Consider the following 14,668-nt stretch of genomic DNA (forward strand, 5'->3'; position numbering starts at 1 on the left):
GAAGCCCAATACTGAAAAATTTAAAGGCCACATCTATATTCCTCAAGAGAATAGCTAAATAAATTATGAGGCATACATTCTAAATAAAACTAAAAATAATATAACTAAATAAGATACGATGCAAATAAATCATGATGAATCCTACTGGCTATAATGCTACCATTAAAACAAATAAAGTTTACTATCTTTGTAAGTACTAACATTGAAGGTCATAATATATTGAGCAAGAAAACCAAATTTCCACACCACTGCGTAACAGGATCTTGTATTTGTTTCATCTGCACCATGATGAGTGTGTATATATGATATATTCTGTAACTACTAATTCTAAGAATATGATCCTAAATTCTATTTTTTGTTTTTAACATCTTTATTAGAGTATAATTGCTTTACAATGGTGTGTTAGTTTCTGCTTTATAAGAAAGTGAATCACCTATACATATACATATATCCCCATATCTCTTCCCACTTGCGTCTCCCTCCCACCCTCCCTATCCCACCCATCTAGGTGGTCACAAAGCACCAAGCTGATCTCCCTGTGCTATGCAGCTGCTTCCCACTAGCTATGTATTTTACATTTGGTAGTGTATATATGTCCATGCCACTCACTTCATCTCAGCTTACCCCTCCCCGTCCCCGCATCTTCAAGTCCATTCTCTATGTCTGCGTAGTTATTCCTGTCCTGCCCCTAGGTTCTTCAAAACCTTTTTTCTTTTTGGATTCCATATATATATGTTAGCATACAGTATGTGTTTATCTCTTTCTGACTTACTTCACTCTGCATGACAGTCTCTAGGTCCATCCACCTCACTACAAATAACTCAATTTCGTTTCTTTTTATGGCTGAGTAATATTCCATTGTATATATGTGCCACATCTTCTTTATCCATTCACCTATTGATGGACACTTAGGTTGCGTCAATGTTCTGGCTATTTTAAATAGAGCTGCAATGAACATTTTGGTACATGACTCTTTTTGAATTATGGTTTTCTCAGGTTATATGCCCAGTAGTGGGATTGCTGGATCATATGGTAATTCTATTTTTAGTTTTTTAAGGAACCGCCATACTGTTCTCCACAGTGACTGTATCAATTTACATTCCCACCAACAGCGCAAGATGGTTCCCTTTCCTCCACACCCTTTCCAGCATTTACTGTTTGTAGATTATTTGATGATGGCCATTCTGACTGGTGTGAGGTGATACCTCATTGTAGTTTTGATTTTCATTTCTCTAATGATTAGTGATGCTGAGCATTCTTTCTTGTGTGTGTTGGCAATCTGTATATCTTCTTTGGTCTACTTAGGTCTTCTGCTCATTTTTGGATTGGATTGCTTGTTTTTTTGATATCACACTGCATGAGCTACTTGTATATTTTGGAGATTAATCCTTTGTCAGCTGCTTCATTTGCAAGTATTTTCTCCCATTCTGAGGGTTGCCTTTTCATCTTGTTTATATTTTCTTTTGCTGTGCAAAAGCTTTTAAGTTTCACTAGGTCCCATTTGTTTAGTTTTGTTTTTATGTCCATTTCTCTAGGAGCTGGGTCAAAAAGGATCTTGCTGTGATTTATGTCATAGAGTGTTCTATGTTTTCCTGTAAGAGTTTTATAGTGTCTGGCCTTACATTTAGGTGTTTAATCCATTTTGAGTTTATTTTTGTGTACGGTATTAGGGAGTATTCTAGTTTCATTCTTTTACATGTAGCTGTCCAGTTTTCCCAGCACCACTTATTTAAGAGGCTTTCTTTTCTCCATTGTATAGTCTCACCTCCTTTATCAAAAATAAGGTGACCATATGTGTGTGAGTTTATCTCTGGGCTTTCTATCCTGTGCCGTTGATCTATATTTCTGTTTTTGTGCCAGTACCATACTGTCTTGATTACTGTAGCTTTGTAGTATAGTCTGAGGCCCAGGAGCCTGATTCCTCCAGCTCCGTTTTTCTTTCTCAAGACTGCTTTGGCTACTCGGGGTCTTTTGTGTTTCCATACAACTTGTGAAATTTTTTGTTCTACTTCTGTGAAAAATGCCATTGGTAGTTTGATAGGGATTTCATTGAACCTGTAGATTCCTTTGAGTAGTATAGTCATTTTCACAATATTGATTCTTTCATTCCAAGAACATGGTATATCTCTCCATCTGTTTGTATCATCTTTAAATTCTTTCAACAGTGTCTTATAGTTTTCTGCGTACAGGTCTTTTGTCTCCTTAGGTAGGTTTATTCCATGGTATTTTACTCTTTTTGTTGCAATGGTAAATGGGAGTGTTTCCTTAATTTCTCTTTCTGATTTTTCATCATTAGTATATAGGAATGCAAGAGATTTCTGTGCATTAATTTTGTATCGTGCTACTTTACCAAATTCATTGATTAGCTCTAGTAGTTTTCTGGTAGCATGTTTAGGATTCTCTATGTATAGTATCATGTCATCTGCAAACAGTGACAGCTTTACTTCTTTTACATTTGGATTCCTTTTATTTCTTTTTCTTCTCTGATTGCTGTGGCTAAAACTTCGAAAACTATGTTGAATAACAGTGGTGAGAGTGGACAACCTTGTCTTGTTCCTGATCTTAGGGGAAATGGTTTCAGTTTTTCACCACTGAGAACGATGTTGGCTGTGGGCTTGTCATATATGGCCTTTATTATGTTGAGGTAAGTTCCCTCTATGCCTACTTACTGGAGGATTTTTATCATAAACGGGTGTTGAGTTTTGTCAAAAGCTTTTTCTGCATCTATTGAGATGAGCATATGATCTTTATCCTTCAATTAGTTAATATGGTGTATCACACTGGTTGATTTGCATATATTGAAGAATCCTTGCATTCCCGGGATAAACCCCACTTGATCATGGTGTATGATCCTTTTAATGTACTGTTGGATTCTGTTTGCTAGTATTTTGTTGAGGATTTTTGCATCTATGTTCATCAGTGATATTGGTCTTTAATTTTCTTTTTTTGTAGTGTCTTTGTCTGGTTTTGGTATCAGGGTGATGGTGGCCTCATGGAATGAATTTGGGAATGTTCCTTCCTCCACAATTTTTGGAAGAGTTTGAGAAGGATAGGTGTTAGCTCTTCTCTAAATGTTTGATAGAATTCACCTGTGAAGCCATCTGGTCCTGGACTTTCGTTTGTTGGAACATTTTTAATCACAGTTTCAATTTCATTACTTGTGGTTGGTCAGTTCATATTTTCTATTTCTTCCTGGTTCAGTCTTGGAAGGTTATACCTTGCTAAGAATTTGTCCATTTCTTCCAGGTTGTCCATTTTATTGGCATATAGTTGCTTGTAGCAATCTCTCATGATCCTTTGTATTTCTGCAGTGTCAGTTGTTACTTCTTTTTCATTTCTAATTCTGTTGATTTGAGTCTTTTCCCTTTTTTTCTTGATGAGTCTGGCTAATGGTTAATCAATTTTGTTTATCTTCTCAAAGAACCAGCTTTTAGTTTTACTGACATTTGCTACTGTTTCCTTCATTTCTTTTTCATTTCTTTCTGATCTGATCTTTATGATTTCTTTTCTTCTGCTAACTTTGGGGTTTTTTTGTTCTTCTTTCTCTAACTGCTTTAAGTGTAAGGTTAGGTTGTTTATTTGAGATGTTTCTTGTTTCTTGAGGTAGGATTGTATTGTTATAAACTTCCCTCTTAGAACCTCTTTTGCTGCATCCCATAGGTTTTGGGTCGTGTTTTCATTATCATTTGTTTCTAGGTATTTTTTGATTTCCTCTTTAATTTCTTCAGTGATCTCTTGGTTATTAATTAGTGTAATGTTTAGCCTCCAAGTGTTCGTATTTTTTAGATTTCTTCTTGTAATTGACATCTAGTCTCATAGCTTTGTGGTCAGAAAAGATACTGATACAATTTCAATTTTCTTAAATTTACCAAGGCTTGATATGTGACCCAATATATGATCTATCCTGGAGAATGTGCCATGAGCACTTGAGAAGAAAGTGTATTCTGTTGTTTTTGGATGGAATGTCCTATAAATATCAACTAAGTCCATCTTGTTTAATGTATCATTTAAAGCTTGTGTTTTCTTATTTATTTTCATTTTGGATGATCTGTCCATTGGTGAGAGTGGGGTGTTAAAGTCCCCTACTATGATTGTGTTACTGTCGATTTCCCCTTTTATGGCTGTTAGTATTTGCCTTATGCATTGAGGTGCTCCTATGTTGGGTGCATAAATATTTACACTTGTTATATCTTCTTCTTGGATTGATCCGTTGATCATTATGTAGTGTTCTTCTTTGTCTCTTATAATAGTCTTTATTTTAAAGTCTATTTTGTCTTATATGAGAATTGCTACTCCAGCTTTCTTTTGATTTCCATTTGCATGGAATATCTTTTTCCATCCCCTCACTTTCAATCTGTATGTGTCCCTAGGTCTCAAGTGGGTCTCTTGTAGACAGCATATATACAGGTCTTGTTTCTGTAACCATTCAGCCAGTCTGTGTCTTTTGGTTGGAGCATTTAATCCATTTACATTTAAGATAGTTATTGATATGTATGTTCCTATTCCCATTTTCTTAATTGTTTTGGGTTTGTTATTGTAAGTCTTTTTCTTTTCTTGTGTTTCCTGCCTAGAGAAGTTCCTTTAGCATTTGTTGTAAAGCTGGTTTGGTGGTGCTGAATTCTCTTAGCTTTTGCTTGTCTGTAAAGGCTTTAATTTCTCTGTCGAATCTTAATGAGATCCTTGCTGGATAGAATAATTTTGGTTGTAGGTTTTTCCCTTTCATCACTTTAAATATGTCCTGCCAGTCCCTTCTGGCTTGCAGAGTTTCTGCTGAAAGATCAGCTGTTAACCTTATGGGGATTCCCTTGTATGTTATTTGTTGTTTTTCCTTTGCTGCTTTTTTTTCTCTTTGTATTTAATTTTTGACATTTTGATTAATTTGTGTCTTGGTGTGTTTCTCCGTGGATTTATCCTGTATGGGACACTCTGTCCTTCCTGGAGTTGATTGACTATTTCCTTTCCCATATTAGGGAAGTTTTCAACTATAATCTCTTCAAATATTTTCTCAGTCCCTTTCTTTTTCTCTTGTTCTTCTGGGACCCCTATAATTTGAATGTTGGTGAGTTTAATGTTGTCCCAGAGGTCTCTGAGACTGTCCTCAATTCTTTTTATCCTTTTTTTCTTTATTCTGCTCTGCAGTAGCTATTTCCACAATTTTATCTTCGAGGTCACTTATCTGTTCTTCTGCCTCAGTTATTGTGCTATTGATTCCTTCTAGAGAATTTTTAATTTCATTTATTGTGCTGTTCATCTTGTTTGTTTGCTCTTTAGTTCTTCCAGGTCCTTGTTAAACGTTTCTTGTATTTTCTCTATTCTACTTCCAAGATTTTGGATCATCTTTACTATCATTATTCTGAATTCTTTTTCAGGTAGGCTGCCTATTTCCTCTTCATTTGTTTGGTCTGGTGGGTTTTCACCTTGCTCCTTCATCTGCTGTGTGTTTCTCTGTCTTCTAATTTTGCTTAACTTACTGTGTTTGGGGTCTCCTTTTTGCAGGCTACAGGTTAGTAGTTCCCATTGTTTTTGGTGTCTGCCCCCAGTGGCTAAGGTTGGTTCAGTGGGTTGTGTAGGCTTCCTGGTGGAGGGGACTGTTGCCTGTGTTCTGGTGGATGAGGCTGGATCTTGTCTTTCTGGAGGGCAGGACCATGTCCGGTGGTGTGTTTTGGGGTGTCTGTGACCTTATTATGATTTTAGGCAGCCTCTCTGCTAATGGGTGCAGTTGTGTTCCTGTCTTGCTAGTTATTTGGCATAGGGTGTCCAGCACTGTAGCTTGCTGGTTGTTGAGTGGAGCTGGGTGTTAGGTTTGAGACGGAGATCTCTGGGAGAGCTCTCGCCACTTGATATTACATGGAGCCGGGAGGTCTCTAGTGGACCAATGTCCTGAACTCGGCTCTCCCAACTCAGAGGTACAGGCATGACACCTGGACGGAGCACGAAGGCCCTGTCAGCCACACGGCCAGTTACGTGGGGAGTTTCTTGCCTTTTGGGAATTCTGAGGTCTTCTGCCAGCATTCAGTAGGTGTTCTGTAGGAGTTGTTCCACATGTAGATGTATTTCTGATGTATTTGTGGGGAGGAAGGTGATCTCCACACGTTACTCCTCCACCATCTTGAAGGTCTCTCCCCTTAATTCTAAATATGATTCTAACAATTATATATACATGTGTGTATATTATATATATTTATTTATCCTTATTTGTATAAAGGTGTCAAAAACATTAGGTCAAGAGTCATACCTCTGGGGAATCAGACTGAGGAAGGCCAAAAAAAAAGATGGTACTTTAATCAAAAAGGATATTATTCAATCATTAACTTATCCACAGAGGGTTCACATTACATTGCTAAATGATGAAAGCAGCTGGAGAAGCATTATAGGCAAGAAGATGCACATCTTCAAAAATATTTAACAGAAAAGTATGTGGAGGGTGTTAGCAGTATTTGCCTCCAGGTGGGTAGGATGAAGGGTATTTTTCTAGAAATTTTGATGGGGTAGGTGCACCAAAGAAAAGGAGAGAAGAATTAAAGAAATGGTGTGAGGAGCATGAAATATTCAGGAAAAGTAAGTGGTTCTGTGTGACTAAGGTAGAAAAAAATAGGAAAAGCAATGCAGGGCGAGAAGTTAAACTAAGCTTAACTATGCTTAGTCTTTAGAAATTCCCAGAATGGATATAAGGTTATTGGAGGTTTGAAGCAAAATGACATTTCAAAAATAGATTCAGAAAGAAAACTCTTTCAAATGAACTGGAGGTGGAGACTGATACAAGGAAACTCAGGAAGCACTTAGAGCCATGGTTTAAGAGTCTGAATTACAGCAGCTGTAACAGAAAGAGGCTGATTTGGGGACTTCAGGTAATAAAATAGATGGATTTGTGGTGGGTGAGGGAGAAGATAGGGTTGAGACTGACTTAGAGCTTTCTAGTCTGGGAAATCAGGTAGAGGATGGTAGCATTAACTGACATCACTAATACAGGACAAGCACTCTCTTTTAGTTTGGTTGTCTGGAGGACAACCTCATTTGTAAGACAATGAGTCTAATTTTGGATAACTTGAAATACCTACAGGTTATCTAAGCAGCAAGGTCTAGAAACTACAGGAGAATATAGGAGTAAGTTCAGAAGATAGGCAAAGAGCTGGAGATGCAAATCTCAGAGTCATATCTATAAAGTTTAAAAGTTTTCATGCTCACTACAACCAGTGATCAAAATCACTCCCCCCACATTTTAAACAAATGCTAACATCTGTATCTATCATTTCTTCCAGAAGTTTACAGTCTAAGAAACATGAAAACATATAAGACAATGCAGTTGTGGACCATGACTTGAAAAAAAAGAGATTTCTGATAAAAGAACATCAAGCACATTAAAGGTATCTAAATAGTCAATGGTAATACTATTTTAGCTTTTAAAAAAATCAGTGGAGAATGGTGGTTACCAGGGACTAGGGGGAGAAGGTAGAGGAGTTACTGTTTAATGAGTACAGAGGTCCAGTTTTGCAAGATGAAGCATTCTGGAGATGGTGGCTGTGATGGTCACACGACAATATGAATGTACTTAATACCAGTGAAATGTACACTTAAAAATGTTTAAATTTTATGTTGCATGTATTTTACCACAGTACAAAAAAATTGGAGAAATCAAAATAAAACAGAAATCTACTGAGGGCTTAGTCAGTGTTTTCTAAAAGAATCATAGGTAGACACAAATCTAGCAGAGAAGAAGATCCAAATTAGCAATGGCTGATAGAGAAAGTGAAAACCAAGAGCCACACAGACAGTCTGAGCAGGAGGAAGAAACACTGTTTTCTCAGGACAATGTTGATATGAAAACACAAAGTATCAAGGGAAAAAGCCATAAGCAGGAATAAACAGATTCTGAGACCAAAACCCAGTACTTAAAAGGTCAGTGGTACATATTTATTTTAAATAATCATTTACATAAATCCTACTATGTTTAATTAAAAAAAATTTTTTTTATTTTTAAACTTTTTATTGGAGTACAGTTGATTAACAATGTTGTGTTAATATCACGTGCACAGCAAAGTGAATCAGTTATACATATACATATAGCCACCTCTGTTTTTAGATTCTTTTCCCATATAGGCCATTATAGAGTATTAAGTAGAGTTCCCTGTGTTATGCAGTAGGTTCTTATTAGTTATCTATTATATATAGTGTGTATATGTCAACCCCAATCTTCCAATTTATCCCTCCCACATAAATCCTATGTTTTAAACTCTACACTTCTACCTATACCCGCAAATAATTCAACATGAAAGTTTTCAATATTACAAAAATCGGTACCTTCAAAACATAATGTAACAGGGAAGAGAGAATTCTGACTCCATGTTGGTTCTGTTTCTTTTACTTTAATCTTTGCTTTTCGTTGCTTTTGTTATAGCTGTAAGCATAGATAATGGCCTGCCACAAGGAACCCTGCCCCTCTGCCTGTTAAACTAAAAGGCCTTTGTTCAGCTCACAGACAGACATTCTGACCCTGACCACCTGTGAATGGCTACAGAAAAGAAGAAATTAACACATCCCTTCCCCATGCAGGTCGAGGGAGGAGATTTTGCAAGAAAAATGGCCTTTTTACTTTACTTCCTCACCTCCTCCCCCTGTCTGTTCTATAAAAGAAACTGGCATCCTGACCCCAATAAGATGGTTTTTGGGTACACTAGTCCGCCATCTTCTCGGTCTGCCGGCTTTCCAAATAAGAGTCGCTATTCCTTGCCTCAACACCTCATCTCCCGATTTACTGGCCTGCCCTGAGGTGAGCAGAATGAGCTTGGACCCGGTAACAGTAACATGTTTTTCAAAAACAGTAACGTAAAAACTTACTTTATCTGGAATTCTTGACTTCGTAAATTTGTGACGAATCCAATCTGTACGAACAAGGGGCTCCACACCTTTTGTCACCATCTAAAATATGCCATAAAACATTTGATTTTTAGAACTCTATCTAGTGCAGAAATCATAACCTACCAATTTTTAGGTGACAAAATCTAACCTAACCTGTAATTATTAAACATTTATCTCAGCCCCCTAGCTGAATGAATACATCTCATCTTACCACTAACATGAAAAAAACACATTAAATATAAACTTCTAGACCAGCAGCTGGCAATATTTTTCTGTAAAGAACCAGACAGTAAATATTTCCAGCTCTGGGGCTACACAGTTTCCGCAGCCAAGTCTCAGCTCTGCCACAGCAGGGCGGAAGCAGTTGTTGACAATATGTAAACAAATCGGTGTGGCTATGTTTCAATAAAACTTTTACAAAAATAGGTGGTGGGCTGAATTTGGCTTGTAGGTTGTAGTTTGTCAGTGTGCTCTAGACAACATACGATAATTCAGCTTCAGCAATACAGTGTAAAAGAAAGCCAAAATGAGTTTCCAGTTTTCTTTCTAGTCCCAAGAATGCCATCAACTCCTGTTTCCTGTCTCTTGTTCCCTTTCTACAATCTTCCAGTCGTGTTTCTCTCAGGCTGCAGAAGAAAAAGGATTCACTGCTAATCCTTCATACCAGGAAACTCCTCTGGGTGGAAAATAATCATTCCCTTCATGCCCTCCCTGTACTGCAGAGATGGTATAAACAATGGGAGAATAAGCAGGAGGGAATTGGGGGTTAGGGGGAGACTGGTGAAGGACATGGGCTTTGACATACCAGGAACATTGGGCCTCTAATCCTGCTCTGTACTTACCAGCTGTGACATATGAGATACTTATCCTCTCAGAGGGTCGGTTTCCTCAGCTATAAAAAGAAAATAATACTTACCAACCAGGATTAATCTGAGGTTAAGGTAAGTGTGTAAAGCACCTGGCATTATTATTATCTAAAGGCAGCAGCAGGTCCTATCTAGACTCTGGACCTCATGAATAGATTAAGCTGCACCACTGAAATTTCTAAAAGAAAGACTGGAAGGAAATACATGAAAGTACAAACATTAATGGTCTCTGGGAAACTGTTTCTCTTCTTTCTGCTTTTCTACATTTTTCTAATTTTCTATTACTGAAAATGGACTCTTCATAACTGAAGGAAAAAAAAATCTAAAACTTTCAAAAGATTAAGGTGGGCCATGGGGAATCAACACTAGCCATTTTTTACCAGCATTTTCTCCAGAAAAAGGTCTTTTGTGATTTCAGATCTTTAGGGATAAAACAGCAGATAAACCACAAATAAAATTAACGTTCAACATTAAAAAAGTATATATATATATATATATATATATATATATATAAAGAAACTTAAAATTTTAACTTGCCTGTATGTTTTGTTAATTAGAAAAGAGAGAAAAAGTTCTTAAGGAATAGGAAAAAAAAAAGATCATTCTTGAAAAGAAATACTTACTTGTAGTCTGCCTGGGGGCCTCTGAACTATTGAGCGCAAAATCCCTGCCATGAGTGTGGTGACTGTTCTCCTTAGGGGCTGTGAGAAGTAGAAAACAGATCTGTGGGTCAGGTATGTCTTAGAAATGGATAGCTCAAACTGAAAAACTGGATGAAGTTTAACAGCAAAATCTTGATTGTTTTAATACACTAAGGACAAGAATTAAGTTACAATGGATGTTTTATTGAGAGTTCAAGAAAACCATAGGAAGTAATTATACATTAACCATATCCCATTTTCACCAAAGAGTTAAATTACACCCTAGGCTGATTCAACAAAAATAGGCAATGGAGGTTACTATCATTTAAAAAATCTTCAACAGCGAGGGCAGATTCTATGCTTTGCTATAGAATCAAAAAAAAAAAATTAAAGAGCTGGAAGGGACTGAAGAAATCCAAACTCCCAATTAGGACTGACAACGCTCTTACTTTATTTATGAGGAAAATGAATCCCAGAGAATTCAATCATTTACCAAAGGGCATCCAGCTTTCAAGAGAGTATATGGTCTGGAACCCAAACCTCCTAATACCTAGTCCAGCATATTTTCACTAAATCATAACACCCTTCTGTTAAATAAAGCAGAATGTTCTTTTTTGCTTATTTACATTTTTAGACTATTCTTAACGAACATGCATTGCATTTATAAACTAAAGGTCATGTTTATTTAGACACAAAACAATTATAGTGTACCGACTTAAACTGAATGCAGAAAGATTAAGTTCATGAACTACATGTATATTTTGGACAGGTTACTTAATTTGTATGTTTCAATTTTTCCCCCCAAAGAACAGAAAAAAAAATAATACCTATCTTGCAAATGAATTACTCTGAAAACACCTAAAACAGTACTTGGCACATAGAAGCCCTCAATAAATGGTAGTTTTTACTATTATAATATCATTTAATTATTACAAAGCTATAATAAGAATACCCTAACATGCCAAAAGAGGGCAAGTACTGTATTTCAGTGCCCACTAGATTCTGGCTCACTCGAGCTCTGCAGGTCTTTCCTGGGGTGTGGACAAAGCAATGAAGCTACTGGAATCAATGCGAGATGCCCCATTAGAAGGGCCTGACTTCAGAAAAAGTCTCAGCAACCGAACCAGTCTCTCAAAACTAATTACGTATCAGTTTTAAAAGAGTTAACTACTATATCTTTACGCCCTGAAAACAAGAATTCTGTCTTGTTCATCTTCTACTCTCAGCATCTGGCACACCATCTGATGTACAGTAGGCACCCAGTGTTTGTTGATGAATGTCTGAATCAGTTAATGCGTTAGATCCATGGTCCGCTCAACTCAGAATTCAGAAGTACATCAGAATTTCATAACTGCCATTCGGACTTCAGACCTCAAACATTACAATACAGCAGAGCAATTTCTAGTTCACATCATCCAGTTTGCTTGGCTGGTTGTTTAGATCCTTTGTATCAAGGCTTCTTTAGAAGAGACGCTTAATCCTCCGGCCCTCCCATCAAACAGACAATGCTAAATTATTTTCTCTACCATACTCATTCCTCCCAAGTTAAGCGTTAGGTACTAACACAACTTATTTAGCTTCACTCTTTGTTAAATCTTTCTCTTATCACTTAGATTTCAACAAGAGCCTCCTAACTGGCCTTCCTGCTTCTATTCTAACTTCCCCAAGGTCTTTTCTCCACAGCAGCAATAATCTCATTAAGTCCGAAATCAGATAATGTCAACTCCTCCGCTCAAAACCTTCCAATGAGCCAGGTTTCTCATTATCAGAGTAGGAGGTTACACACAGGCCAGAGAGGAAGGCTACAATGATCCATGTGATTCAATGACAGAGGATTAGTGTTGGAACTCATGTTTAGCTTAATATAGATATGATGGATATAGAAATAATTACAGATACATATACACACATGGGTTAGCTCTGTTAGCCAAGAGGACCTAAAGGCAATGGCATCCCGGTAGCGATGAGCATGCCCAGTGCCCAGATCTTAGTTTCTAATGGCATTCTCTAAAAAAAAAGAACCAGGACTCCTTGGAGAAATGGCTGATTATATGGCTGTAGCACGGAATATATAATGGTGAGTCTGGAGCACCTAGTGCTAGAATGGAACTACTCAAAAAATCAAAATGATGGGGGTATGTCAAAGGGACCAGAAGCCAAATGAAAGAGCTCCCAGTGGCTACAGCTGAAATAATGTGAGCAACAAAATAAGTAACAAAGTATTGGCTTATAATCCAAAACATAAACTAACCATGAGTCCATACTGATATAAATAGATGAATAAATTAATTAATGAGAGAGAAGAAACAAATCTCCCTTACAGAAGAATTTCAAATAATTTATGTAGACACTCCCCTCTCAAAGAGGTGGAGTAAAGCTATCAACCCTGAGGCATGGGCTATGCTTAAACACTTGCTACCAGAATATAGTATAGAAAGGGGGGAAATACTGTTACAATAGAGGAACCTAACAAACACTGTGTCATCGAGGTGATTTAACATCAATTGTGATAAAAGTCAAGCTGATAGCATGTATCCTTGATATGATGGAATGAGAATGGCACTTCACCTCTATGTCTTCCTTCCAAAAACCCCTAACACTTCTCTCACAGAAATATATCAGACAAACTCCAATTGGAGGACATTGTACAAAATACTTGACCAGTACCTCCTCAAAAACCTGACTGCCTCGAAACTGTCAAGGTCATCAAAACCAAGGAAAGTCATAGTCAAACTGTCATAGTCAGGAGGAGCATTTGACAACTAAACACAATGTGGTATCTTGGATGGTATTCTGGAACAGTAAAAGGACATCAGGTAAAAACTAACAAAATCTGAATGAAGTATGACCTTTAGTTGATAACGTATCAATATTGGCTCATCAATTATAACGAATGTACCATACTAATGTAAGATGTTAGTAAAAGGGGAGACTTGGTGTGGGGGGTATGTAGGAACTCCATACTATTTTCATAACGTTTCCATAAATCTAGTTATTCCAAAATTAAAAGTTTATTTATTACAAGACTAAAAAGCTCCAATGCCTCTCCATTTCAATCAGAGTGACAGCCAGTGCTAAACCCCCGCCTTGAGGACACCACCTCCATACTCTTGGTCAATCACTACACACACTGGCCCCGTTGCAGGTCCTGGAACCTGCCATGCAGGTATACTCCCCTGACTGGCTGTTCCCTCTCCTGGAATGCCCCTGATATCCACATAGTTAACTCTCTTACATCCTTCAATTTCTGGCCTAATTCTCAAATTCTCAATGAGTTCTACCCTGACTCCATTATTTAACATTTTGACCCAAACTACAATTGTCAGCACTCCCAATCTCTCTTACTCTCCTTGATTTTCTTTCCATAGCATTTAACATCTTCTAACATAATTTAATTTTTTGTTAGGTTTGTGGTTTATTGTCTGTTCCCACCCAACAGCATGTTGGTTCCACAAGCACAAAGATTTTAAAATTTTCTTTTGTTTTAGGCTTGCTCTGTCTATTCACAGATGTATCCCAAGCATCTACCTAAAGCAGCACTGCCATGTAGCAGCCACTCAATTAATTCTTGCTGAATGAATGAAGTGTCATTTACATACTTCAGAATGTGTGACAGTCAAAAGTTGTAAGTTTCAATAAAGGTTATTCTTAATAATTAGGCATGTAACTCTTGGACCTTGAAGCAATTATACTGTCTTTCACCGTACAATTAAGTTTCTCTTGCAAAGACACAAAAGCAGGAAAATAAATGCACCATAGGAAAAGGATGATCCCATTTCCATTAATTAAAAAAAAAAAAGATGTCTGTGAATGTGTGTGTAAACAGAGAAAAACTCTGGAAGGCTATCAGAGAAACGTTAGCATACCCAGGGAGAGGAGGGCTGGCTACCAGGGCTATTTCCGCCCCTCCCCGACGTCCCACACCCCCGTAATGTCTGATAGGTTTGTTGTTGCTCTTTTACAATGACCATGCGCGTAACTGTTCTTTAAAAAAAACTAACTCCTTTTCTAAAGAGACATAATGGTAAATGGGGGGGGGGGCACTACTGAAAATGCAGAACATAGGATTTCCCTTTCAATAAATCGACATCTCTGAAGGCAAGAAATGTCTCTTGAACTCCTAATGCCTTCTAGGCAGGCGTCCGAAGTGCCTCTTGGAATAAACAAAACTAAACAAAAAACCGCGGAAAAAGCAGCTCTGGGTAGGCGGCGATCAAAACGCGGTTGCAAAATCACGGCTTTTAGTAAAACGGTAAATATTTTAACTGTCAACTTCACAGGATTTACGTTCTAAAATGCGGCAAT

At 37.4% G+C, this 14,668-nt stretch overlaps 1 protein-coding gene across 18 annotated transcripts in view; it reads right to left on the reverse strand.

Moving 5' to 3' along the window:
• Positions 1 to 14,668, reverse strand: part of MRPL30 (mitochondrial ribosomal protein L30) — a 64,960-nt gene that overhangs the window by 49,759 nt on the left and 533 nt on the right. For all 18 annotated transcript variants that reach the window (XR_003437646.1, XR_003437647.1, XR_003437634.1 and 15 more), the window contains exons 2-3: positions 10,346 to 10,423; positions 8,836 to 8,916 (exon numbers count right to left, since the gene is read on the reverse strand). Coding sequence is in view for 1 of the 18 variants with exons in the window: in XM_027128868.1 (XP_026984669.1) it covers positions 8,836 to 8,916; positions 10,346 to 10,423 (159 nt within the window). In the remaining 17 variants the exon portion in view is untranslated. The remainder of the gene's footprint in view (positions 1 to 8,835; positions 8,917 to 10,345; positions 10,424 to 14,668) is intronic.

This window comes from Aethalodelphis obliquidens, unplaced genomic scaffold (genome assembly GCF_003676395.1).
Source record: "Aethalodelphis obliquidens isolate GAN/ISIS:26980383/991018 unplaced genomic scaffold, ASM367639v1 scaffold35, whole genome shotgun sequence".
NCBI classification, from domain to species: domain Eukaryota; kingdom Metazoa; phylum Chordata; class Mammalia; order Artiodactyla; family Delphinidae; genus Aethalodelphis; species Aethalodelphis obliquidens.